The sequence below is a fragment of the Temnothorax nylanderi genome, unplaced genomic scaffold (genome assembly GCF_030848795.1).
Source record: "Temnothorax nylanderi isolate EJ_2023f unplaced genomic scaffold, tnyl_v1.0 TNYL_tig0058_pilon, whole genome shotgun sequence".
Lineage (NCBI taxonomy): Eukaryota > Metazoa > Arthropoda > Insecta > Hymenoptera > Formicidae > Temnothorax > Temnothorax nylanderi.
Window position 1 is genome coordinate 178,317 of NW_027249120.1, and position 26,210 is coordinate 204,526.

The 26,210-nt window shown below is 43.7% G+C and overlaps 2 protein-coding genes across 7 annotated transcripts in view; one reads left to right on the plus strand and one right to left on the minus strand.

Moving 5' to 3' along the window:
• The window catches only part of LOC139773157 (uncharacterized), a 68,480-nt gene that overhangs the window by 21,076 nt on the left and 21,194 nt on the right, over positions 1-26,210 (minus strand). For 3 of the 5 annotated variants that reach the window (XM_071707423.1, XM_071707424.1, XM_071707425.1), the window contains 5 exons: positions 7,912-8,712; positions 7,313-7,603; positions 6,481-6,804; positions 5,603-6,204; positions 4,851-5,330 (listed from right to left, as the gene is read on the minus strand). In XM_071707423.1, coding sequence (XP_071563524.1) covers positions 4,851-5,330; positions 5,603-6,204; positions 6,481-6,804; positions 7,313-7,603; positions 7,912-8,688 — 2,474 coding nt within the window. In that variant the 5' untranslated portion in view covers positions 8,689-8,712. Of the gene's footprint in view, positions 1-4,850; positions 5,331-5,602; positions 6,205-6,480; positions 6,805-7,312; positions 7,604-7,911; positions 8,713-22,280; positions 23,268-26,210 lie in introns of those variants that run through there. The other 2 variants (XM_071707426.1, XM_071707422.1) reach the window with 1 other exon arrangement.
• Positions 23,167-26,210, plus strand: part of Tio (zinc finger domain-containing protein tiptop) — a 150,222-nt gene continuing 147,178 nt past the window's right edge. For both annotated transcript variants that reach the window (XM_071707420.1, XM_071707421.1), the window contains exons 1-2: positions 23,167-23,276; positions 23,795-24,473. Coding sequence is in view for 1 of the 2 variants with exons in the window: in XM_071707421.1 (XP_071563522.1) it covers positions 24,434-24,473 (40 nt within the window). In the remaining variant the exon portion in view is untranslated. The remainder of the gene's footprint in view (positions 23,277-23,794; positions 24,474-26,210) is intronic.

Genomic DNA, 26,210 nt, shown 5'->3' on the forward strand with positions numbered 1-26,210 from the left:
AGCGGAGGAGAGACAGGGGAAGATCCTGCGGGCCCTGTTGGACCGAGGGACGAGAGGCGAGCGGGGGGAGGGGGGACAAGGGTGGCGGGACACGGGGGTGGACGAAGGAGCGAAACGTACGGTCAGTAGCTCGCGTATGTAACATACTATCTTGAATATGCGCATACATCGCGAGCCGGCCGCGTATTCCGAGAATCGGTTAGGCGATCGGTTAGGCTGCGCGGGAGCTGCCTGTCTCTCCGCGCGTAATTACCTTCTTTCTTTCTTTCTTTCTGGATTCTCTCCCCCACGATTCGCCACCCGTAGCGCGACCATGGTACTCCTTTTCTGCCACCACCCCCCCTTTCCTCCTTCGTCCCGCGGGTACCGCGCGGACTCCGCCATCGTCACGTTCGCCCTGGCTCCTTTTATACCCCCTCCCTCCCCATCGCTCTCCCTCTCGCGCTGCGTCGTCCTCGCATGCAGCAGCTACGCGAGCACGCGTCTTGTTCTACAGGTAACGAACCTGGCCCCCCCCGACAAGGAAGGGAATATCGCGTTATCGTCGAACCAGAAACGCCGAACGATCGATCGCGAGGCACCGGACGTTCCATCGCGAGTTAATTAGATTATTCGGGACAGTTGCGTCCGCGCAAATCAGCACGAAGATACGAATGAATAACAATTAAGTCGTTCGTGTTGAGATCGTTGAGCGTTAAAATGGAAACTTATTGTTACATCGAGAAAAAAGGTTTTAACTCGCAGAAAGCTCAAGGAAAAATTCAGAATTGGACCTAACAATAAGACAATCGAAGATGCGATCGTAAATTACTGCAAAATACATGCATGAGAAAATTTTGTACAACTTTATTATTTTGTATTTCTGAACTGAGATGCGGCATCATTAATTTTCCCTGCTAGGCAACTTGTCCGACAAGTTGCCGAACCAAACACTTTATCGATAACTCTGGCGCGTATTCCCGCTCAGTAGGATTGCCATTTTGTCTGTTTCTACCGCGAGATGGGATAAGTTTGATCGGCAGTGCATTAATAACTGTAGGCGAGAGAAGTGTGAAATGGCGGACTTTGTCTTTCAATTCCAAAATCGGATAAATACCGTCTTTAAGTGCGATCGGTTTTGACGACTTTTGTATCTTAATAGATTTCTTTTAATTAAATTTCCTTTTTTTCATTGCTGTTCATTAGTAGATATTAGTTCTGTTCTTCTTCTAGTCAGAATACTTGTCAATTACATTCAGCGTTTCTTTGTTACAGTTTCGTTTATTATTTTAATAAAAACTCAAGCGGTATATATGAAACTGTCTCTCGGGAGTATATTCCCTTCGAATCTTCTTGTTGCTCCTTTCCCACTTCTTGCTCCGAGAGGAAATAAATCGTGCAGTTAGTAGCTCGCACGTATGACATACTATCTTGAATATGCGCATACATCGTAAGATGCATGCGTATTCTAGGAATCGCTTAATGCGCGATCCGTCGCTGTGCAAGCTCGTCTTCTTATAATTGGTTTCTTCCTTTATTTTCTTCCCTCTCTAAACCTCCACTCGATTCATTACAATTCTTTTTTTCGTCCGCCGCATACCGCAGCGCTGACCTGACCGATATGGCTCGCGTGCTTTCAACCTTATACGCGTATATTTTTGCGCATTACGAAAAACCTTGTCTGCACGCGATAACATCTCGCTACGGGGCTTCAAATCGAAACACGCTTACAGAAAGCGCATCTCACAAAGTGTCTCACAAAGATATCGTAACTTCTTCATATATTGTATAATTTTATCCGATCGCGAAGTGAATCTAATATTGCGACGTATTTCGAAGTATTAATTAAGAATTATAAAAAATATATTTGTGAGAAATTTGTTTTACAAAAAATACTTATCCATATTTTTGTTAATAACGTGATATAAAATACATTACTAGAACGAAGCACACCTCTGGTAGATCACAAGTCTTCTACTTTCTACCAGCTGTAGAAGGATCAAAATGAAAATGCGAAAGAGATGTTACTGAAGTTTCTGATGAAATTCCCGCGTAGACGAGAATTAAGGTACATCTTAACGGTAAAGGTCAAGCCGCGAGACTTCCTAGTTGTCGCCTGTACAAGGTTTTTCCCTCGCGCTATCACACCGCGTTCCTCGTGGTCTCCCTTTACTACTACGGCGCGGTTATTCTTCCATGAACACGCCTCATCTTGGAGCTAACGAACGAGCTTGCCAACTGGCCCTCGCAGGAGATGACGCATATACTCCTTCCTGGTCGGCCCTTTTCTATTACAAGATGAAGTAAAAGCGACAAAAAGAGGTGGAGAGGGTTCTAATCAAGGTGGCTTGCTGGAACTTCTAACTCCTTTCGCTCGGAACGAGATGTCGAGTTCCAGGTACGTCGATCCCGCGTACCACGCTGCAGTAAGCTAAGCCCTGAGGAAGATTATAGGGTGTCTGCATAGAGATGGTCCGAGTTTGCCGCGGTAGTGATACCGAGAGCCTCTCGGTGGAGAGTGATTTTCGGGAGGGATAAGCCCGAGCAAGATCGTAAAATTTGTCGATTAAATAATTTGAAGACTCGTCGGAACTTTACAAAACTAGTTTCGACTTTCTTAAGGCGCGCCACGTAATCGTGGTCTCCGCGGTGAGACACTCAAACACGAATGTAAACCGCCCAGATTATACACGAAAATTATGTTCTCCATGTATAAAATTATTTATATGGCGTTTTAATAGTAGTACACAAGTATCTTTATTACACATTAGTAGTTAGAATAATTGATCTAGTTTATTAGTACGTTATTCGAAGGGATCTTTAAGTATCGCGATTCAATAATCCAGAAGTTGCCAATTTTCTTAAGTGCGACAAACGCGGGATGATGCGGGAATCAGCGTCAATGAAGGGAGGAAGGAAGGAGGAGAGGAAAGGAAAAAGGGTACCAGCACGAACGATGGAGCGTGTCCCTGCTAAAGGGTGTCCCGAACGACGATGGTCAAACGTAATCCCTCGGAATGGTCGGAATCGCGGCATTAAGCGAAACCCTCGTGGTTCGTGGCCGCATGTCGAGACTTCTGGCCGGTCGTTCGGCTTCGGGGACGCCGGGTGTGAGAATAGGACGGTGGCTGGATGTTGAATAGGCGCCGTTACAGAAGGTAATGCGTGTACGGCGGAGGACCTCGAGGAGGCGGCGGAGGCGGAGGAGACACGGAGAGGAGAGAACCGAGGCGGCGGAGCCAAGGTGTTAACATTTGCTTTATAGCGGCCGCTCTACAGCCGGGCGATGGTTTAATACTTGTGTGTCGTACGAGTGGCACACAAACACCACCGTGAAGCGACCGCGGTGGCGCTCACCTGGCGCGCGTATTAAAGGGACACGGAGTATATACCCGCCGTAACGCGAGCCCGTTAAACACCGAAATGATCCGCGCTCTCCGACAGTCGCGCACGTGCGTTATTCGTCGACTATTGGCAGCGAGTCTGTGCGCGCCGTTGAAAAAAAATTATTATTTTTATATAAAATTATATCGTTGACTTACAAGAATAGATCTACATTCAGACAGGCTCTTAGTATTCATTAAAAATAACAAGCCATTAAGAATTTATTAATTTACTCTGGAAGAGAATTATTTTTTGTAATAAAGTTTTCTCATACAAAGCTATATTCCACGTATACGCATACAATGGAAGAAAAGTGTATTTCTATGTACCACATGTTTCTCAATATGTTGTCAGAAACGACGTAATAAAATATTAAAGCTTATCGACCCGCTGATATCTGTGTATTTTAATTTTATGATATCTCGTGTTAACGCGCGTATAGACACCGCGCTCCCATATGTCGGCATTGCAGAAATATACGATGTGTACCACCGCTATATAATGGAGGTCCGTTAAATAGCGAAATGACCGGCGGGTTCATATACATTGCTATGAGATGTTAATACGACACCCGTTGTCGGGCCAACGAGCGCCCGTCTCTTCCTTCTAACCCGTTTGTTTTCTCTCTTTTCCGCTCCCAACGCTTCGCAGCCTAGTCTCGCTTCTTTTCTCTCGCGTTTTCGATCCGCTCTGCCTGGTCTCCTCCGCGCGTTGGGCCACGCTCCTTCGTTTTATAGTTATGCAGCGAGGACACTTTTACTATGACCGCGCGAACATTTCGCGGTTCCGGCTCGCGGCGAGGGCTTTTATTGCCGGAGGGCGTTTTTACTCCCGAATACGCTATCCTTTATTTATTACGAAACGGTCACGCTGCGGGAAAAATAGCATATGACGCGTCGAGAATGGAGAGCAAGTCGAAAAGTTGAGGCTAGCAATATTTTAGAGAGTAAATTTATTTCGGTCGTCAATTCAGATCGATCTAAATCTAAACGATCTCGCTACGAAAAGATCGTTATTTTGCGTAAGATATATTTACTCGAATGTAAATTATTTTTCAGTTGCAAACATTTGAGATCAAAACGCGATTATAAATGCGAATGTAAATGAGCTCCTTTCCCTTTGCGAACGGTACGTACTATTTATTACAACAGAATCATTATTATCGCAGTCCAATATGCGCAATACCCCATGGCAGATAGTATAAAAAATTTCTCACACGGGACACGTGTCCAACTTATAATTTCTGTACAGTGTTTGTTCCGGAATTATTACGGAACTTTTAAATATTATTTCAATATTTCTACAATATTTTTCTAATATCATTATTTTAACACAATTTGATATTAGCAGTAATGAATTTCAAGAAAACTAATAAATTACAAACTTTCGTTTCGTCGAAAGTTTTGGAACGGAAGTTTTGGCACAAGTATGTCACTTATACATCGTAATTTTAATAATAACAATAAACAGATTGAATTGTCACTTACTTTGTGTAGAAGCCTTCTTTGCAGTGCGAACAGACGAAGCTCCGCCGACGACCAGTCTTGTCCAGAGATTTCGACGAAGTGCTGCATATCCTCTGGTGAATGATGAGATGCGATCTCCTGGAGAACGTGATCGAACACTTCACGCAGGGGAAGGGCTTCTCTCCGGTATGCTGCCTGATGTGATTCCGTAGCGATGTTTTCGGGAAAGCTTTCGCGCAAGTCGGGCACTTATATTTCGGCAACAATTTGCTCGAACTGGACGCCCCTTTGTCCGTTTCTTGAACAGCACCGGCGTGCAGGGCCTCGTGAAAAATAAATTCGGCTTTGGAATCCGTCGAGAAGATGCAATCCTTGCATTTCCATTCCTTCACGCTTTCTGCCTCAGCCGCGTTCGATTTATCGTTCTTGAGACAATTACCCTCTCGCGTGTGCTTAGTGACGTCTTGTGACAGGGCGAAAAGCATGCCGCATCGAGGACATCTGGTCAAAAAAATAACGAAAAACGCCATTGAAACTATATGCGAGATACCTAATATTATTATATATTATAGAAAAGATTTGTAAAATACTTTTGATTTGTTAAAATACTTTAGGTTGTTAAAGAAAAAATTAACGAACGGTTTAAAAATATCGTATAATTAGAGAAACGATAGTTCTATTCTACAAATAAAAAAATTGCGAAGGCAACGTGTAACATCGCGCAACTGTTAAACAACGTTAAAAATTTGCCGCCGCAGAAAATAATAAATTACCTGTGGCAAATTTCCGGATGGCAAAGAAGGAGATGATTCTTGTGCGCTGCGAGATTCGGCTGCTTCCGGTCGCAGTGAGGGCACTCCCGCACTGTCTCCAACAGACCTTCCTCACTCTTGCGTGCTTTTACAGCTTCCTTGTGACTAGAAGTTCGCCGGTGCAGAACCGCTTCTTGGGCGGTGGGGAAGTTCAACGAGCAGAAGGAGCAGAAGTACGGCGCCGGTTGTGCGTCCGCCACGACCTCGCCCTTTGCTTTGTCTTTGGCGACATGACTGGTCAGCTGGTGACGTTGAAGCGCGATTAGGGACCGGACGATTTGGGGGCATAGATCGCATTTGATACGCTGCTGATACACGTCCGACGCAGTGTAACTCGCGGTGTGACCGGTCTCTTTGGCGTGCAACCGCAACTGGAAGTTGTATCGGAATTGCCGATCGCAACTGCTGCAGGCTAACGTACGCTGACGACTAATTACCACCGGCACGGAGCCCTTCATCATCGATACTACGTCACGATGACTCGTACTCAGGAGGTGAGACTCCATTGTCGCATTGTCTTCGCACCAGAAGTTGCACGGAGTGCATCGGCAACTACCGCCGATCTGAGAGGGAAAAGAGAGAAAAAGAAAAAATGACGTGGAGTCTCTTTGCGCGTGCAACCGAACGTCCGGGTGCACGAGTCAATTAAGCCCGCTTTATTCGTTTCTCATCTATTTAATGTTCGTTGGGTAATGACTCGTCGACAGGTGCAAGAATCGCACGCGTGATTGTGCATAATACGTGCATCGATGCGGACAAAAACGCGGATACGCCGATTCGAATCTTGACCCGAAAAATTCTTAGCGTCTGGCTTCTCGATGAACGAGGCGGCCACTCACCTGTTCGACGGTCTTGGAGTGAAGATCAGAACGCCAATGAAGCAGGAACGTTTCCTCGGTGTTGCAGTAAAAACGACAAGGAGCGCATTGGAAGGGGCTCTGTCGTACCACGTTCGCTATGTGCTCCAGAAGGAAACGGCGTACACTCGGATTGCGAGGATTCACAAGGACACCTGACACACGGCAATGGTAATGGGAGAGCAAATGTTTACCCATTTGAGGCCTCCTCACGCGCGTGCGGCACATCTCGCAGAGAAGAATCTCCTTCTCTCTTCGACGCAGACCTTTCTTAACTTTCTTTTGCTCGGGCTCTTCTTTCGTCCTCTGATAACACAGCGTGACTTAACCGGACAGTTTGCATTAGAGATTAAAAAAATTTTCGTCCGCGCCGTTAAGAGAACTGCTATTGTTATTTACATTTGAAATATGTTTCTGCTTTCATGTAATTCCTGGAGAGTTAACGTCGCGCGATATTTTTGAAACACGGTATATCATCTCATAAATAATCGGATAGAATTTAAATCTTTACGAGTTATAAATATATAAAGAGGCGCACAGCTTTAACTGATCTTTCTCTTCTAAGCGCAATTTTATCTGATATTTTCCCATCAATTTTAGAAATTCTTTTTAAAAGAAAGTGTTAGTGAAATAAAGATACCTATAATCGTAACTGTCGACTAGTTAATGCATAAGAATTATTTTTACCTGACAGGATAAAATTCATGTTATTTTCTATCTAATAGAAGAAGCAGTATATCTCTTAAATAAGCTAACAGAAAGTAAAAATATTGGGTTTGATGATGCGTTAACAGGTTATTGAAGAGACCATTACCGTTGTAAGCGAAGTCTGCCTACGAGTGGACACTCTTCTGGATACTCTCGCGTGCGAATTTATTCCGCGTCGTAGATGGAGACCGCCGTCGAGCTCCTTAATGCTCCTCCTGGCGTGCAAATCAGAGAGCAGATGCCTGTTGTAGACCAATCGTGAGGCGAGCTTCCTGCCGCAAGGATTGCACCAATATCCCGACTCGATATCCGTTCGCGCACCCGGTACCCATTTCCCTCGCGTGTGTCCTGGCGGCGGCTGTCCGGATGTGTTCTTGCTTTCGTATTCCTCGACCTTCTGCAATGTAATGGTCAATGTCTCTTTGTCCAACAAATCGTCATCGCTCGCGCGAGAGGTCGCGTAGAATCACATTGCATATCAAATTCATGATACACAGGATGATTCTCAAGACAAATCTAATTTATGTTAAAAATTCGCGCAGTAACTTGATTTCATTCGCGTTATTTTTCCATTGTTTTATTTATAATATTCTCCTGAGGAAACTCATTCGTGTGTTACCTCTCGAAGCGAAAACACTTATTTTCGAACTACGATTTATAATACGAAATTTCTCATGCTCCTGAAATAAATCTTTTTTTTCTTACTTGCGATGTCTCCGTGGGTCGCCATTTGCCGCCGGTATATGTCGGTGGGGGATGTTCCTGATGATCGTCGTCCTCCTCATGCATATGCGGCATGTCTTGTGGCAAATCGTCAAGTCCGGGCTTCCACTTCCCACCGGTGTGATCTCGCGGTGGACGCTCCCGATTTTCGCCGTCGTCCGAGTCTGAATAGGAATCCTCCTCCAATTCCTCCTCCAGTACGTCGTCCTCGGAGTCATCGTACTCCTCGAAGTCGACTTCGCCATATCTCGCCAGCTCCTTGTTCGCGCTATTCCCCAAAGCAAGGTCGGCGAGAATACTATCGTCCAACCAACTCTGCTGATTCTCCTGCCTCTTTCGTTCGAGTGTGGTCTGCTTGAGAGACTGGATGCACAGATCCGGCGGTTCGTCCAGATCGCTGACGGCGGGTAACATGCTGTGAAGCTTATCCTTCGAGCCGGGCTCGTCACCATCCACCTGACCTTTCTGGTCCTTCTTTCTCTTGTCATCTTTCTTGAATTTTCGACTGTTATCCAGTAAAGTCGGCGCTCGCCGAGTGTTGCTCTGTAATTCCAGTGAACTGAAGAAAGCATCCGCGTTTAAAATCTCGGGATAGGACACGGTCGTCGGCGTCGACGGTGGATCGTGAACAATCTCGATTTTAACGTTGGGCGATCGGCAGCCCGATCGACGATGCTGCACATAATTGTCGAGCCCGTGGATTGTCAAGTTACACTTGATGCAGAAATGGGTGTCATCGTCTTCTTCGTAGCCCTCCATCGGTCGAGCTCAGATGAAACTGCGCTGAAATAACAAAAGTATTGCTTATTTTAATTTGAACAACTATTGTTTTCTTCCTTAAATATTATTATTGCAATCGACCTTGTGACGCGGCAGCACGAATTGGGCTTTGGAATACTGTTATGGCTGTGAATACGTTTATTATACAATTATCATATTAATTAAGTATTTTTATAACATATTTTTTTCTAAATAGTAACAATTAAAAACAAGAAATGCAAAGTTTGAAGAAAGATATACCTAAAAATTAACTCTAGCTTGTCACACTTCGATCCAGTGGACCGCTGAACGTTTTTCGGTTTTCACATAATAACATAATTTTATAGTTTCTTATAAAAAGTTTAGTTTAAATTCAAATCATTTTCTTGACCTGATATTATCATAAACACCTTATTTAAACTCTGTATTATCAAATTCTACACAGTACAAGCTTAAAAATATTAATTAGAATAAAAATGACAATGTGACAAAGTCGAGCGGTCTCACGGATCGGAGTGTGGCGAATTAAGGACTCGAAAATAAGTGTGGCTAGCTAGGGTTAATAAAAAGTTGTATATTTTAAATGATTGTTTCACTTTGTAATATGTTTCATACGTTTTACTTTTTAATTTTTGAAGAAATGCAACATATTATAAGTATTTTAAAAGTATATTACATATGGTTTGAATTAGTTTCGGTTAAATTGTAAATCTTTATTTTATATGGAACCAAATAATACAGAAAAAAAAATGTAAAAAAAAGGTGCTTTTCAGGTATTATTTCATCTCGTTTTCTAATTTGACAGTAGGAATTCATTTGCTCGCGGTTTCGAGCGCGTGCACCTCCGCGAAGTAAATTCGAGAACCGTTTAGCCGTCATACCCTGATCACGCGTCACGCAACAACCGCGTCATGGACAGCTCGCTGAGGACAATCGCGTTAGCGAACCGCAGTGGGCAAATTGAAGGTCCGATATTCGCGCAGCAGAAGGGAAACAAGTTGACGCTTCGTGCGGGCCGGGGGCAGGAAGATCGGTCGATGCCGCTTGGCCGTTATTCGGACGACGACACTTCGCCTCCCAGTCCTGGCCGCCCCTCTGCATCCCCCGCCCGTTCTCCCTTTTCGCCGCGTCCCCCCTATTCCACCGTGCAGCCCGTGCGCGTTCTCCGCATCACCCCCGCCCTTGTTGCGCCCTTTCTGTTTCCCCTTTCCGAAGTCTGCAAACCGGCAGCGACCTCGTGGCTCCGTCTCTCGTCTTATTAAGCGGAGAAAACTAGCGAATGAAATTTCCATCCGGCTCCGAAACACGCTCGTCGGTGTCGTCTCGTTTCCTCCTCTCTCTCCTCCTCTCTTCCCTTTCGCGCTCACCCTTCCTCCTTCTTTCTTTCTGTCGATCGACTAATATCCCGCATCCCGGTTTCGTCGTCGTTCGTAGTTTACCTTTGACGTGACCGAAATTCGATTTGCATATAGTCGAGAAGTTGCAAAAATGTTTCCGTTACGACGTAACCAACTTAGCGCCCGGGTTAACCGCCCTCGATCGGATGTTGAATATCACGCGTGGCCGCATAACAGAAGGGATCCGAACGAGCGGCCTTCGTGGATTATTCCCCTGTTGCCGATATACCTTTAAAGAGTAAACTTCGGATCAAATTCCACGGAGAATTTTTTGCAATTCGTTTTCCCAATATCAGACTCTGTAACGGAAACTGTTGAAGCAAGACAATGTATTGTAATCTTATTATTTGCAGCAGCCATAATATTCGATAATTTTCCCGCAGATATTCCAAGATACCTCTTGACACTCTACATAAATTTAATACACCGTACATGACATTCTGAAACGTTCTACATTTGAAAAAATGCACTTGCGAATTTATGTATGACGTTTTTTCACCAATAACAGTCTATCAATATCAAGAAACATCTCTTATGTAATTTGCTAATAACAATAACTCTTTCAAAATTTAAATTAATTTCTCAGAAAATTAGTTTTTTGAGCAATTAATTTAGAATATTCTTCCGATGACAAAAATCAAACCTAATTTATCAAAGATAGCCTTAAGAATAACGGCAAATATGTCGTATATTTGCAGTAATCACGGAATTAATGGATCGAGCTATTCTGATGTCAACTATAAGCAAAACTAACTTGATAAATCAAAGTAAACAGGCCTTAATAAGAGACGGATTAGATATCCCTCAAAACTCGAACGATTCCGCGCAAATCCGTCGTGTCACGTATGTAACACGTGTACGACATTAATAAGAAGGACGATTGGCCACGAGTATCGCGGATAAACCGGACGGTCAGATGCGCGCCGAGATTTACGAGTATTTGCCGAAAAAACAACGGCCGTTAATTGGGTGATGTCTGCGTGAAAGTGGCTGAAGCACCGATACGTCAATGTAATATCCATGGTCGAAGCACTTCCAGTGCTGCTCGTTGTCGCCGTTGATCGAGGATCGTCGATGACTAATCCCTAATTACCGATCGTGGTGCGGAAAAAGGATGCGCACCTGCTGCCAACGATGTACGTGTAAACGCGAGATTGCCCCTCGAAACGATCTGATCGTGAAGAGAAAGACAAGGAAACGCGAGAAATAAATAATACTTGATAAAATTTAATTTGCCGCATGATTCGATACCGATTTATCGCAATAGCGTATTATTATAAATTTTACTGTGCCAGATTAATATATTATATACACAAGTTTTTTCGCAGCTGCATTATTTTAATATTTATAATTTGCATCTCCCAAAACTTATATTTCTATACACAGATGGATATACAAAAGAGTAGAAATATAAAATAATTTTGTGTTATATGAATATCATAGACAGAGAGATATACATCCTAGAATTTTAATACTATACTATAAAATTAAGAAGTGTCTTGTGCTGTAAAAGAACTAATTATTTTATAGAATAACATCTCTCTCTCTCTCTCTCTCTCTCTCTCTCTCTCTCTCTCTCTCTCTCTCTCTCTCTCTCTCTCTCTCTCTCTCTCTCTCTCTCTCATATATTTTAGCTGCAACTAACAATGATTCGCTAAAGTAAAATGGCCAACGCGATCGTGGGGAACGGTATCTACTGCGCCTTCGATCATCATCACTAATCTGGCCAGAATGATCGAGGGTCCCGCACCCTCTCTCGCTCTTAATGTCTGCTATAATTAACAATAATCAGATCCCTCGGACACGAATGCGTCGATTTCGTACAACCCCGTCACCGAAATCGAAGTCCGAATAGAGCGAGCGGAAGACGACGACGAAGACGACGGAGAGAAGGATCCTTGCGGGACTCGTCGAACGAAATTAGACGATCCCGATCTGAAGCCGTAAGCGACCACGGGCTCCATTCCCGTGGACTCTCTTAACCTCCTTTTCATCGCTCTCCTCCTCATCCCGGTTCGAGAACGATGAGATCCGCCGAGTGATCGTATGAAATCGACTGAATCTCCCTAACGTAATTCTGCTAGACTTGTTTGTATTTGCAAGAGAAACGGCGAACGTTCGGTTCTCTTTGTCTCCAATTACAATTTCGGCGAGCCATTTATTGTCCCGTTTCGATCTTTCGCCGTTAGGACTGGAGTTTGATCGGAATAATACGCAAGGATCGATCCTTTTCAATTTCTAACTTCGTCGCATAACGCTCCTCCTTCAATTTACATTCAATCATTGCACATACTCTGTCCAAAGAAATTTAATTCTAGGTTTTTTTACGTAATAACAAATAATAAACTATTATTGCACTTTATATTCGTACATGAATTATTGTGCCGAATATTCGATATAATTTTATATAAAGTGACGACTCAATACATGTATAAAAAAATCTGTCTTTATTAATAATTTCTATAAGACTTGAGCATCCCACGTAAACGAAAGTACCACGTATCGCAAGTCTCTGAGTTTGTTTATAGCCGGTGCTGGGAAAGAAGCGGTCTCGGACAAAGGCCCGCGTTATCGGACGGACGGGTAGTGTCCGAAAGCTGGTTACGCCGCAAGTACCATTCAATGTTTCGTACACTCGCTAAGAAGTGGCGAGTACACCCTTTCGACTTCGGTCGTCCGAGGCATACCAACTAGGTACTAGGTGACCCTCCGTAGGGTCAACCGAGGACCCGGAAACTGTAGCAAGGTGAGCTCGCCGCATGCGAGCGTCCGGCTAGCGGGGGGAGGAAGGGAAGGGGCCTGCTTGCCTGAGAAGGGACATGGACCGGAGGTAGACGCAGGGGGATGCAAGGTCCGGGGAATATTGAGCCGCTCCGTTAATGTTTATAACGACGTTAGACGCTGGTGTCCCTGACGCGCGTGTATAGGTGCCACGGGATAGGTAGAGAGGTGGCTTCGGCCACCCTTCGCCGTAGCCACTGTCTCTTTTTCTCCCCAGGCCCACTGCTCTCGCTCTCCGGTACCGAGTCTCTCTTTCTCTCCCTTTCTCTCTCTCTCTCTGTCTTTCTCTTTCTCCTCCTCGCAACGGTGGCGGCGGCAGTGGCAGCGCCGGCAGCAGGACAGGAACTGACATAAGCGCGCGAGTGTGTATGTAGAGCACGTACTCGGGGGCTCTCCAGTTCGACGGAGTAGGTGGAGGGTGGGTGGTCGTGGGGACCCCTGCGTCGGGGGCGGCGGGGGGAGGGGGCGGGATGGCGGGTGAGTGGGTGGTTGAAGGTGGCGGAGGAGGAAGAGGAGAGGGCTGCATTCTAGCAATGGGATGAGGGAGCCTCTGTCTAATCGATGCCGCGGCGGTGCGCGCTCGCCCCGCTGGCTATTACGCACCTTAATGTCCTTTTCCCTCGACCCCCTGCTCCCTTCCCTTCTGCCGCCCGCCGGTCCTCCCTCCCCCCCGTCCGGCCAGCCACCCACTCGACGGCCCTCGCGTCGTCCTCCTCCACCTTCGACGCCGCGCCACCCGCCGCTATGCCGCCGTTGCCGTCGTCGGCGCTCCTTCTCGCTCCTTCACCCTTATTCCGCAGCTTCTCACGGCGGCCGCCGTCCTTCTCCCGCCCGCTGCTTTCCTTTCGTTCTCTCCGGCACCGAGAGAGAGGCGGCCATGACACGTGTCAATCTACCGCAGACGCCCGATCGATACCGACGGACCTCGGCTTCTCTTTCACTCTGTCTTTCTCTCTCTCTCTCTCTTTCTCGGCGCTCCTCCGCCTCTTCCTTCGCCGTACTGCCGACAACTGCCACCCCCCGTCACCTTCCTCAACCGACTCCCCCTCCCCCTTTATCACCTCCCGGTAGCCGCCGCGCACCCTGCAACGAAGCTTCTATACGAATGCTGGCGCTGTATGCTAGGCTAGCACTCAACGTCTGACCTGCTGTCTCCATCGGGATCCTCTCTATCCGTACATCCAAGGAGCTTCGAATTCAGTCCAAATGTTTTCGAGTTTGACCAATCGGGACGAGATCTCGGTCGTCGAGATCTACGTCGCTTGGGATCTAAATGGGACGATGTGTTTTGTAGGTAGAGGGTATAAAAAGAGGTCTTCTCTTACGTGGAAGCATTTGCCTCTTTAAGGATATCCATTTAAAGACGTTCGATTCGAGGGACGTTCGGCAGCGGCAAGGAATGCGGTTTCCGCTGACAGATTTAATGTGGTTACCCGAAGGACACCAGATTTTAAGTTAAAAGGATGTTAGGCGGTCAGTAACTTCGCGGAACAAACTTCTTGCGTGGCCAGAACTTTCTCGTAAAGTGCACGATTATTCATAACGGCTGAAAGAAAAGAGCCGCACAAAATAAGTATTCTGAAATGCGTGCGTTTCCATTGAGAAAAAGATCGTTTCCATAGTAAGTTGTCTATTTTATTTCGTAGACGTGATTAAACGACGACACAAAATAAAAAATGTCAAAATAAGAACATTAACATTTCATATAATACATTATAAGTCCGGCAGATAAACTTGTTATACAAACGTTTCGATAAGTAGTGATAGGAATTTTTTTGCGCACCATAAAAGAAGTAAAATTGCATGCGCACAATTTATTTTTTCTTTATTTATTTACTTGTAAAACAAAACTACATCTTAGCACGTTATTGTACACAAACACACTATACTATATTCTGAATATTATTTTGCTATATATATATATGTGTGTGTGTGTATGTGTGTGTGTGTGTGTGTGTGTGTGTGTGTGTGTACAAATAACTGTCTGATCTGTTTTCAAAAAATAGGATGTATTTACAAAAAAATATATTAATTTCGATAGTTATTTAAGTAAAAAAACCTTTCCCAGTTATATTACTTCAAAGCAACAACACTACGTCAAGTTTCATAGATACGCGTGAGTTAAAAATAGCTACAGCTTTAATGGACAATCTAGTGACTGCAATCAATGTCACAAAGTAATAGTGACTAGATTCTCTATCCGCAACCCCCGTGAAAAAAATAGAACGCGCGATCTAGAACACCCTTGCAATCCAGAAACGACCTCTCGATCGAGTCGTAAAACTTTTATTTCTGCCTAACAAACGCGTATCGCTTATTTATAATAGTACAGACAGAAAAAGACTATCAACTATTTTAACTATTTGAGAGAGAGAGAGAGAGAGAGAGAGAGAGAGGAGAGAGAGAGAGAGAGGAGAGAGAGAGAGAGAGAGAGAGAGAGAGAGAAAAATCGGTGTGTATAATTTTTTAAAATATTGGTGTTTACGCATGCATACAATAAATACAATATCGTTATTATGAGATATACAATTATAAATTTAAGAAAATTATTTTAAAAGACAGAAAAGAGTGAGGGATTTATTTAAATCCCAAGCATTAAATAGATAAGATTAAGCTTTATACGTGAAGTATATTGTAAGAAGTTGTTAAAACCAGAAAAAAAGAAAAATTAATAAAGCAGTAATAAAATGTATTTCAGTGTTACTTTTACTACGTAAATTAATTCTTATATCTCATTTAAATTGCCACTTTAGTATCATAATTAAGCAGTGTGAAATTAATTTTTCTTTGATATCGAAGTGTTCCTTGCGCAAGTAGCAGGATTAATTGCGTTAAGAGAATGTCGACGTGCATGAACGAATTACAGTGCGATAACGTTCCTTACAAAAGTGGGGAGATAAATTAACGTCTTCCATCCACACCAACAGTCCGCTTGCGTTTCTGGTACTTTACACTCGCCAAGTTCACAATATTATCGCTCGTACCACTATGAAAAATTGTACCATGTCGCGTGTACGAGCCCGGATAGAGTCCGCGTTGCAACCGTAACTTTTTAACGCGGACAAAAATATGCCGGTGCTCAGACCGAAACGTAATGAAACATAAGAATATAAAATATGCGAAATGATAAGTAATTACAAAAATCCAATTTCCACAATTGACGCTCTTGACGCTTTTTGCATTTTATTCCAGATCATAGATTGTAGATAAATATTACTAAAAAATTGTTTATCATCTTGAAAAACTTAGCAAAACTACTATTGATCGAGAAGGATAAAAAATACTAGAAAAATCCTTGTTATATTTTTTAAAGATAATACTTGTCTATTCTTATATAGAAATAAAGATAAAGCATAATATCTTTAATTAAACAGTAATTAATTTTGGTTCCCATAAAATTGGAATAATACGTTAAGCAACCGTAGTAATGCACAATCGTACTATTAATTGTTTCTTTTAAGAGAGTTATGTCATTTTCTGATACTTTAATCATACACACTCTTCTTCGCGTGTATATAGTTATTTTGTAACAATTTAACTATTCAATATTCAATATTGAATAAATATCATGGAAACCAGTAATTCGAAATATTTATCTCAATTTTTCATAAGTCGAGACAGTGTAAGTGTCTCGTATTAAACTTTGTTATAGTTCACCATTCTTCTGGGTTTGATATCAGCATCACCTATCAGAATATATATTAATTTCTAATTGCATTTCTAACGCACATGACCGGATGTAATTCATAGATTTTCGGATGCTTCGTAGTTATCGTCAAAATCACGTAATAGACGAGCTCCATCAGCGATCTAAAAAAAAAAATGCGCAACGAACGGACCGTGGGGGGTTCATCTGCGACTTCTCCATGTCGAAACATCGCGGCAATTATTTTCAAACAGGCCGCCTCCGGTCGGTCAATCTTCTCACCGGTACCCGAAGGTATTCTAATCGCCGACTCGATCGCTCGCTCCGGCTATTTTTGAGACTACGCGAAGGTTACTTTGTTGGAAATGCGACCTTCCCATCTCGCTCTTGCCCCCCTTTCGTTCGAGCCCGACGAGAACCTTTCTATTCTACCTCGCCCTTCTCGCTTACCGACTTTCCTTTCGACGCTCGAGAAACGAGTGCGGGATAATTCATGGAGGTCTCGGGGAAAAGGAGAAATTCGGTGGAATAGAGAAGAAGATGGAGAGAAAGAAAAAAAGAGAGGTGACGCTTTCTTCGCACGGTGCATCACATAGAAGAATAAGTCGTCCTCGTCCTTTACTCCCGTTGCCCAATTTGCGCTAGTCCGAAAATTGCTCTTCGGTATAGGTGACACGATTCTAACGAATTTCCCCTGTCATCTGTCATTGACTCAATTGAGTTTTTCGAAATAGATAGTACAAAATATGCGCATCTTTTTCTAGCAGGATGGAAAAAAATAGAAGAGTGTAAAAAAAGTGAGAGGAGAGGAGGAAAGTGTGAGATAAAAAAATAAATGTAAACGCCTGTAACTCTCACACAGATGCAATTCGATTCGGCAACAAACGCGGGGTATTTAGCTAGCGGCAACCGACGTCTGTAAACTATTTCGTATACGCGATTTTTTTAGCCGAATTTATGGTCGCGAGAAGCGAAATGTCGATAGTAGATCTATTTTCAAGCGTGCCGTGTGCGTACGTCCGTCGTATGGTGTTATCCGCGATCCGCGCATAGACACAATCGCACACGCACGCATACAAACACGACCGCCCACGCAAAACGTCAGTTCTGCTATTCGATTCTTATTGCGCCGCTGTGTTTTAGGATTTTTCAAACAAATCAGAGGTATATGTCGGACGTGCCAAATGTAAAAATTCCGTAGCGTTCGTATAAATATCGCAATAAGCGATGCAGACTCTGTTTGCGTATATGTGCTATCTTATATTCCCCGACTTTATTCCACATTCCTATTGCTGCTATAAAATTTCTTATTCTTTATATATTAAATTAAATAAAAATTTCTTTCACAATTATTGCATCTATGTCTCGCTTTTCTGTTGCATTTATGTCTCTGAAAATGTTTCTGGTGTAGGGTGGACCATCGAAGGAAACAGTAAATTCGTCCGACAATCCACACAAGTCTCAAGCAAAGGATTACAAAAGCGCAAGATTAAATGATTGACAGAATAAGTCTCGTCAGTACATTGTAAAACCGAATGCTACTCCGTTTAGATATCGCACCAGCGTTACATCGGGATTATCGATATCCCCTATCGTTATCTGACAGATTGACGGCTCGGGCTGACAGCAAACACACGCTCGCACGCCCACGCGGATTTCGACGCGGGGATCAAGATCTAGGAGGATTGTCGCGATACTATAAGATCGGCGCTGCCGCCGCAGATACAGCTAGGGGACTTTATTTTACGAGGTGCACTTATTTCGGCCCCGCAGGGGGCTGGCTGTACCGGCAAGTAGACACACGTACACAAGCGAGTGCACACACGAATCTACGCGCGACAGACTTGTACGCTGACCCACATTGTCATTGCATAACGGGCCGTCTTTCGAAATATTCGCAAGTTTTAGTGCCTCCGGGTGCGTCTACCGACATCGGCGACGATCGTAAAAGGGACCCCCGCAGTCAACGGTAGGAGACGCAGACGCGTCTATTGCGTTGCACATACACGAGATCGTTTTTCAGCCACTCGCAACGGCGTTGTATAAGCATGAAAAAAAGTTTATTGTCTCATCAACTGTCAGACAAAGATATCGTGTGTATATATGTTGGAAACTTATATTTATATGTATATCTGTGGGAAAAGTATATTCCTTAGTCGTGAAAATTAGACTTTAAAATATTTTATTTTATTTATGTTTCTCAAAAATTATGCTTGTTTGTTTGTAGAGATTCCATACGAGCTGAGTCTTTGACATTAATGATTAATTCTGTTTTTAACGAGGCGGCGGCAATATTTTTAAGAGAAATGAAACGCATAATCGCGACATTAGCTGTTTTCCTCGGGGAACGCGGCCATATCGTTTTCCGACCCATACTGACCGTGTACAATGCTCTGAGTTGCACTGGTTGGATAAAGTTTACCGTTGGTAAGACGTCGGAAGAAATATTAGCCTGGACGGAACCTTTCGTATAGAGAAAAGTTATCGCGAAGTTATGAGAGCCGTCAAACATACAAGTTAATGATTTATTGAGGAATTTATTTCATGAATCTAAGGTGACTGCGAGATACGTACTTTCTTCGGCAAGCGGACGTTGTTGTCGGCATACCCGGCTAGCCTTTCACCTCTTTGAGCCAAATATCGCGAATGCGGTATCGCGAATGAATCTTACATCGCAACGCTCACATAAGAACAGGAATTCACGTTTGCTCGCGTATATTTTTACGGGGTCTTATAAGCTGGGCGCTGCTGTCGTCCATATTAAAAACCAAACTGAAAAGAATCGTGCTTGTTTCAGATTTGTTAATAGTGTGACAAAATTAGCAATATTAAAAATTAAAGATATTTGGTGAATTAAGTTAGAAGATATATACTAACATGACCCAAAAATCGCAAGATAGGTTTTCCTAAGAGATTTTGTTTTGCAATAAATTTAATTTGGATTTTAGGTATTAAAATATTTAAAAATATGCTGAACAATATTGATTTTATGTAATTGTCATTTAGCTTATTTATTAGTTGACATTGGTCGCGTTGAGCTGCCGTTAAAAAATCCTCGTGAATAAACAAGCAAAAGTTTATTTTTATATTCATCCAATATATCTTGTATATTTATTATCTCTGACCACTGCTTCGTTTATTTCATAAATTTTTGCAAACATTTAATCAAATTCAACATAAATGTATAGTATAGAAAAGAACCAACGAATTCTGGTCGTAGCCAAGTTATCCGACAACGTCATCTAAATAAATTTAAAATAGAGAAAAAGAACATTATAAAATTATTAACTAATATGAGTACGCAAATAATCCGTACGTTAATTTCATCATAGGATATACTTCTCTTTTTCATTTATTCATATATTTCATTTATTAAATATAATTATATAAACAAAATATTTAAACAAAGGGCTTGCGAACTAGCAAGATATTTGTGCTGCTATAATATATTCTGAACATTACAGATAATCAACAACAAACGTTTCGGCCAGTACTGTGGCCTTCTTCAGTGTAACAAACAATGACATTGATCGTTGAATATAAATAAACGGAATAGTCGTTACATATTAAAATTAAAAATTACAGTAACCCCCTCAGAATATATTATAGCAGCACAAATATCTTGCTAGTTCGCAAGCCCTTTGTTTAAATATTTTGTTTATATTAAGCGAACACTATCTACCAATTGTTTATAATTATATAGTTCAATAAGAAACACGTTAATTATAAATTTTCATGTACGTAATTAGTTATCTTTAATTCAGGGCTGGTTTAAATCATATGATGATATGATATAGTTCATATAACGCATAAATCATAATAATTATGATTGTTAGGATAAGATGAAGATTATAAATATCTAAAAATTATCCATATGTTATGTACATTTTCATTGCAAACAAAATATCTGTATATACCTGTCCTCCCAGTCGAGACATACCCACCGATACGTGCTCCGAAAAAAAAAACTAACATAGCATTGCGGAAAAATTGTTGCCTCCCTTTGGAACGTTTCTGTCTCCGTGGAAATGAGAGCCAGGCGCCATAATCATAAACCAAGGTACATCTGCATGCGCGCTAACGAAAAGCCCATAAGTACGGCTATACCCTCGCGAATCCAGCAGGAAGTGCGCCAGGAAACAAAAAGGAGAGAAAAACAAGAACAAAGGGAAAAAAGGAAAGAAAAACCTAGCGTCGTTAATATCCGATCCGCGGGCGAGCTCGCCGAAACGACAGACGACCGCCGGTAAATTGGGCGTTGGTGCACTTTTAATTGACAGGAATGTTTAGCGGTAATGAACGCGTGCCGGATGGAAGGAGCGAAGGATAAGCCGGGGAGCGTATGCCGACGGTAGCAGTAGTGTCGTCAACGACGACGACGACGACGACGACGACAAGAAAGAAACAGCCCAGCGCCAGGACCACGACTAGATAGAGACACGGAGGCAGAAGCATAAACATCCTCGGCCCTCGGTGGTGGCGGTGGCGGCGGCAGGGGTGCAGCGCGCACGTTCCGCACTGTGGGCGTCGCCGTTCGGTTCCTACCACGACGGTAAGGGTGTTCTATGACGCTATAGATCATGCGGGCTCCGCCTGGTGGGCGGAGACTGCCCGCCAGTTGGTACGGTTCACCCCGCAACACTGCCAATGTTGCCAGCGCCTCCACCGGTGCCCGCCAAAACGAGCCTCTCAAATCGAGATAGTACGAATCACCGGATTCTTTGAAAATAATATTTTCGAGGGATTTTTTCGGAGCTGAAGGGGATTCAGGAAGGCGGAAGAACGAATCACTGATTGAAGGAAGCGATGAGAAAAGAAAGTAATTCAGAAATAAAGAATGAATATCTTTCGTATAATAAGATGTTGAGAATGACTGCATCTCATTATTTCTTCGCACAGTTTTTATACCGATGGATTTTTTAATAATTTATTGATGTGATATAACATTTACTATGTGTTATATTTAAATTATTTATTGAATGATAGTCATGAATAAATTTGTTAACACATTATAATATGAAACTTTTGTAAATTATCTATACAATAACTAAAAATATTAGCATAAATCGCAGAAACTTAATAGCGACTCCAAGGAAAATCGTGAAAGTCGAAAGTTACTCTACCATATCAGATACTATTTTTATTATATTTGAAGAAACAGAGAAAAGCAATAATTTTTGTAAATATTGAGAAATCTTTTACCAACGTCCAACACGTTGCACGTTCGTTAATTATCTGCTAACTTTCGACATTGGCTAAGCAAACCCGATTTCGCCTAGCATTAAAAAAATTAATAAATGCAGCACGTTGCAGAGTACAAGCAGATATATTTTAATAAAAAAGACGTTTACAGCAAAACTTTAAAACTGTTGATAATGCAACATTAAGCTTTAACTTATCACTATTTTCCAATGCTTCGCATTTAGTAAGAAAAGCAGTTTTTTAATTAATATCTAATTTTCTACTAAACACCTTCTAGCAATCTTCTAACTTCCAGCAATATTCAATTAAATTGATATCATATTTTTCTACGTATAAATGTATCTAAATATTGTGAAACATACATAAACATTGCTACTAATCAAGAAAGAAGCATTCGGCACGCCCAGAATCTCTAACATAACAAACTTTGTAGCTTTATACAGCTACTGTGCGTTTTGAGGTTAGATCTCGGAATATTCAGTAATACGCTCGATAGCGTTATCTCTCGATCTATCCACGAATTGCCCTTCTAATTCGCTAACAAACAATGGTGATCGAGTACTCACCTCGACCAGCAGGAGTCTGCTACACGGTTTTCCTCGTGAAAATCTCGAGAAACTCCTAGGTGTGGCTCCGCGTCGCCGTAGTACCGTAGTTCGTTGTGCAACAGCGCCCCGCGCGGCCGCAATCAGAACCATCACGGCTACAGCGACGTCCTCCCCCCCTCGTGCACCTCCCTCGTGGAGCGACATAGTCGGGGACCCCGCCTCCTTTTCTGACCTCCCCCGTGCGCGCGAGCGTACTTGTAATCCTATAGATCTGTCGACAGGCCTTCCCGATCCGGTTGGTTCCTTTTTTCATTCAGTACCTCGCACAGTCTCTGTCCGAAAATCCCGTGGCCCGGATGATAGCTCGCGAAAAAGCGGGGAACGCGATAAAAATTCGCGGCATTCCGCGACGGGGGACGCGTGGGTGCCACGTCGCGGCCACGTTGCAGCGGGCAGCGCATCCGCCAGCGTCTGGTGCATTCGCACACGAGAGTGGCTGGCTCTTGCGCCGTTGCTGGCGCGGCGCGGGGGCCCCTCGCGTCGCGCCACGTCGCGTCGGCTCGCGTTGCGTCGCGACGCGCGTGTATGGGTAAAGCCGAGAGGAACGACGGAGGACAAGACGCACGCCCCCTCCTCCCCCACGGGTTTCGCTCATTCACTCTGGTACACTTCGCCCGGCGGCGGTCCCTCCGCCGCGTTCCCTTCCCCGCCTCCTCACGGCTTCGTCGGCCGCCTCGTTCGCGGGCCGCGGACGCGATCGCGGCCGCCGCGGCGGAGAGAAAGAATGAGGGCGACGGAAGGCGGGAAAGGAGAGGTCGAGCGGGCGCGCGAGTGTGAGGCCAGGCAAGGAAGAGCGGGTGAGCGAGGAAACGAGAACGGGCGTTGGAGGAGGGAAAGAGGACTACTACTACTCCTGGGGTTCCCCCCCACCACACGGCCTGCCGCCGCGACGCCAGTCCGTAGTCAGTCAGCGCTGGACCGCCGCCCGCTCGATTTCGCGATCCACGAACGACGGTAGCCACCACCTCCACCTCCTCCCCGCTTCTTTTCCGTCTACCGCGTTCCGGATCTTTCGCTCTCTCTCTCTCTCCCTCTCTCTTTTTCTCTTTCTTTATCTCTCTCTCCCGCGCGTATCTTTCTTCTCTTTTCGTCCGTCCGCTCTTTGCTGCCGCGTTTATATCATCTTTATCTATTTACACGTGTTCTCTCTCGCTTGTTTCGTAGTTAATGTAGTTACCTGTCCGATTATCTCTTTCTTTCTACCTTTCTCTTTCTCTGTCTTTCATTGTTTCGATACATACGCGGAGCGTCGTGCGCGCGTCGCGAGTGGATGCGAACGCGTCGTCGTGGAGAGATTATCGCATGATTATCGAGATTCCGTCTCTCCCCCCTCTTCCCTTCTTCGATCTATCCGTGAGACATCTCTTGGCGTGATCCCGATAGCGGTCGTTGGAAACGAGCATCGCGTGAACCGGTGTGAAACGCGGCGACCGATCGGGAAAGTGACGAGTGAGACTGATGATTGCTTGCAGAGAAAAGTGGTGAACCAGGGGTTTGGTGCACGAGTACGGAGTAAATCGATCCAGTACCGCGAGATCGAGAATTGCCCGCGATCAGTGCGATAACACCGGCGGAGAATGCAGTGACGATAGCCCGGTAGCAATCAATTCAATCACCGATACGTCGACGTGAGTCATCAACGCGAGTACAGATGATTTCGCAGGGGTGAGAGAGAAAGAGAGAAGAAAACATCCTAGGAACTTCGCGGTTTCCGGCCGCGCTCCGAAATCCGACGAGTGTGTTGTCGCTCTGCCTCGCGATCGGTTACGTGAACATACCTTACGTAAGGTGCACAGGTGCCGCGAGCCTCCCCCTCATAGAATGACAGCGATCGCGAGGATCGCGTCACTGACGACGAGCGGGTCGTCGGCGATCACGATGAGGTAGTGGTCGTCGGGACACGTGCCGGTTGGGTGACCGCAAGTGTATTGAACGGAGGAGGAGGAGGCAAGACTTATCCCAACGGGTTATCTCGGGGGAAGATACTCGAAGGATATTTTCTCTCGGTGCTCCCGACCTCGCTTCGACTTCTTGGGGACCAACCGATCGCAGTCGCAGGCGACGAGAACCTGGAGACCGCACGGATAATCGAGCACTCCCGAAGGACGCAGATGCCCCGAAGGAAACAGCACGCACCGCAACGCATGAAATGTGAGTCAAGACAGAGCCAAGACTCGAGCCAAGATTTAACCAGCGACGGTGGAAACGAGGTTCGTCGATCGACCCCGATCGGGAAGCGATGAGACAAGATGCACAGTTTTTGAATTTTCCAAATCGAACGGAAACAATAAATTTCGGTGTTAACCGTCGTTGATTTTTATATTAAATTGAAATACTCGCCAATCACCTGAATTCTCGTCTAGACTCGATTTTCGCCAAGTTTTCCTCGCGCGAGAAAGATAACGCGGAGCAATTCACGTGTGACAAAATTCGATCGAAAAGCCGGCGTTCCACCGTCGCTGATTCGTCGAGCGAACTCGCGGAGCCACGTGGAATACCACGTGGAATGCGGCGTGATTTCGGAAGTAATCGCGGGGAATTCCACGCGCGGGATTGTCCGCGTTTATTTTCTCCCGACGTGATTAATTATTTTCTCCGTGCCGCGCTGACGAGAACGTTTGACGCGTACGAAAATTCAAGCGAAGTGTGCGAGACGGCGGGGGGCACGATTGAATTGTTATCCGATGATCGTCATCGTGCACCGAACGCCGTCACGTCACGGGATAAAATTCTCGACGCGTTATAGCCAGCGATTTCCTGCAATTCTGTGTTTATGGATTAATTAAAAACGAAGAAAACGTCTAGGCGATCGTAAGGGAACTTCCATAAAGTCGTAGAATGTCTTTTACTACCAGTTTAGCGTTCTCGCTGCCGGAGTTCCTAAGTTACGCCGCTGTCGTGTGCACAGTGGATATTATCGTACGGGGAACTTTTAACGCGAGGATTAAAGAAATAGAAAATGTCTGTTTTTCGTTGAACCGAAGCGATCCCACGTCCTGTTATTGCGCTCAACGAGGTAACCTTCAGGCATCTCGACATAGTTTACTGAAGCACAGTTTACTTCTGACAATGAAATATTTTTTTCCGTTAAAATTTCCTTGAATTTTACCGAAATATATCGATCGTTTCCAGCGGTAAGTTAACAATCGAATGGCGCACTATTTTGTTGTAAACAAACGTCGCCCGTGTAGCGTCGATTGCTTGAGTAATTTTAGTACGTAGGAGGCGAAACGTGACGCATAAAATACATAAGTTAGTGAGGTCAGGTTTTTTAGGATACTTTAAAAAAATTGAGTTTATCGACGATTCAAAGATTATTTGGGAAACTCTTTCATATTACGGATGTTATGTACGACAATAAAATGTACAATTTCAGGAAAATAAATATTCTAAGTATATACTAAGTGTTTAACGATCAATATAGCAATCATATCATTCTGATATTAAATATTTAAATTTTTCACAGAGAGATAGATGGAGAGAGAGAGAGAAAGTGTGTGTGTGTGTGTGTGTGTTGTATTTTGAGGAAATGTATTTTAAAATTATATTCTAAGTCTTATTAACTTTTAATAGGACTTATAAGTGATAAAGTGTTTTAAACTGTTATTCTATTAAAAAATTACTAGCCAAACATGCTTTTATCTCTATTATATTTACTATATTTTTACTATATTTCTTGAATTTTGCATATCGCTTACACAACTATGATTTTTAATATTTCTCTTTACCAAAATAATTAAATATATTGAATTTTCTGTGTGCATTTGATCGATTATGCAATCACGTCTGTTAAAAGGTTGAAAAAGTTGCGAAACACATAATAAAAGAAAAATAAATGTTACATAAGAAGTTTTATACGAGTGTAATTTCTCTTGAAAGATAATTTAG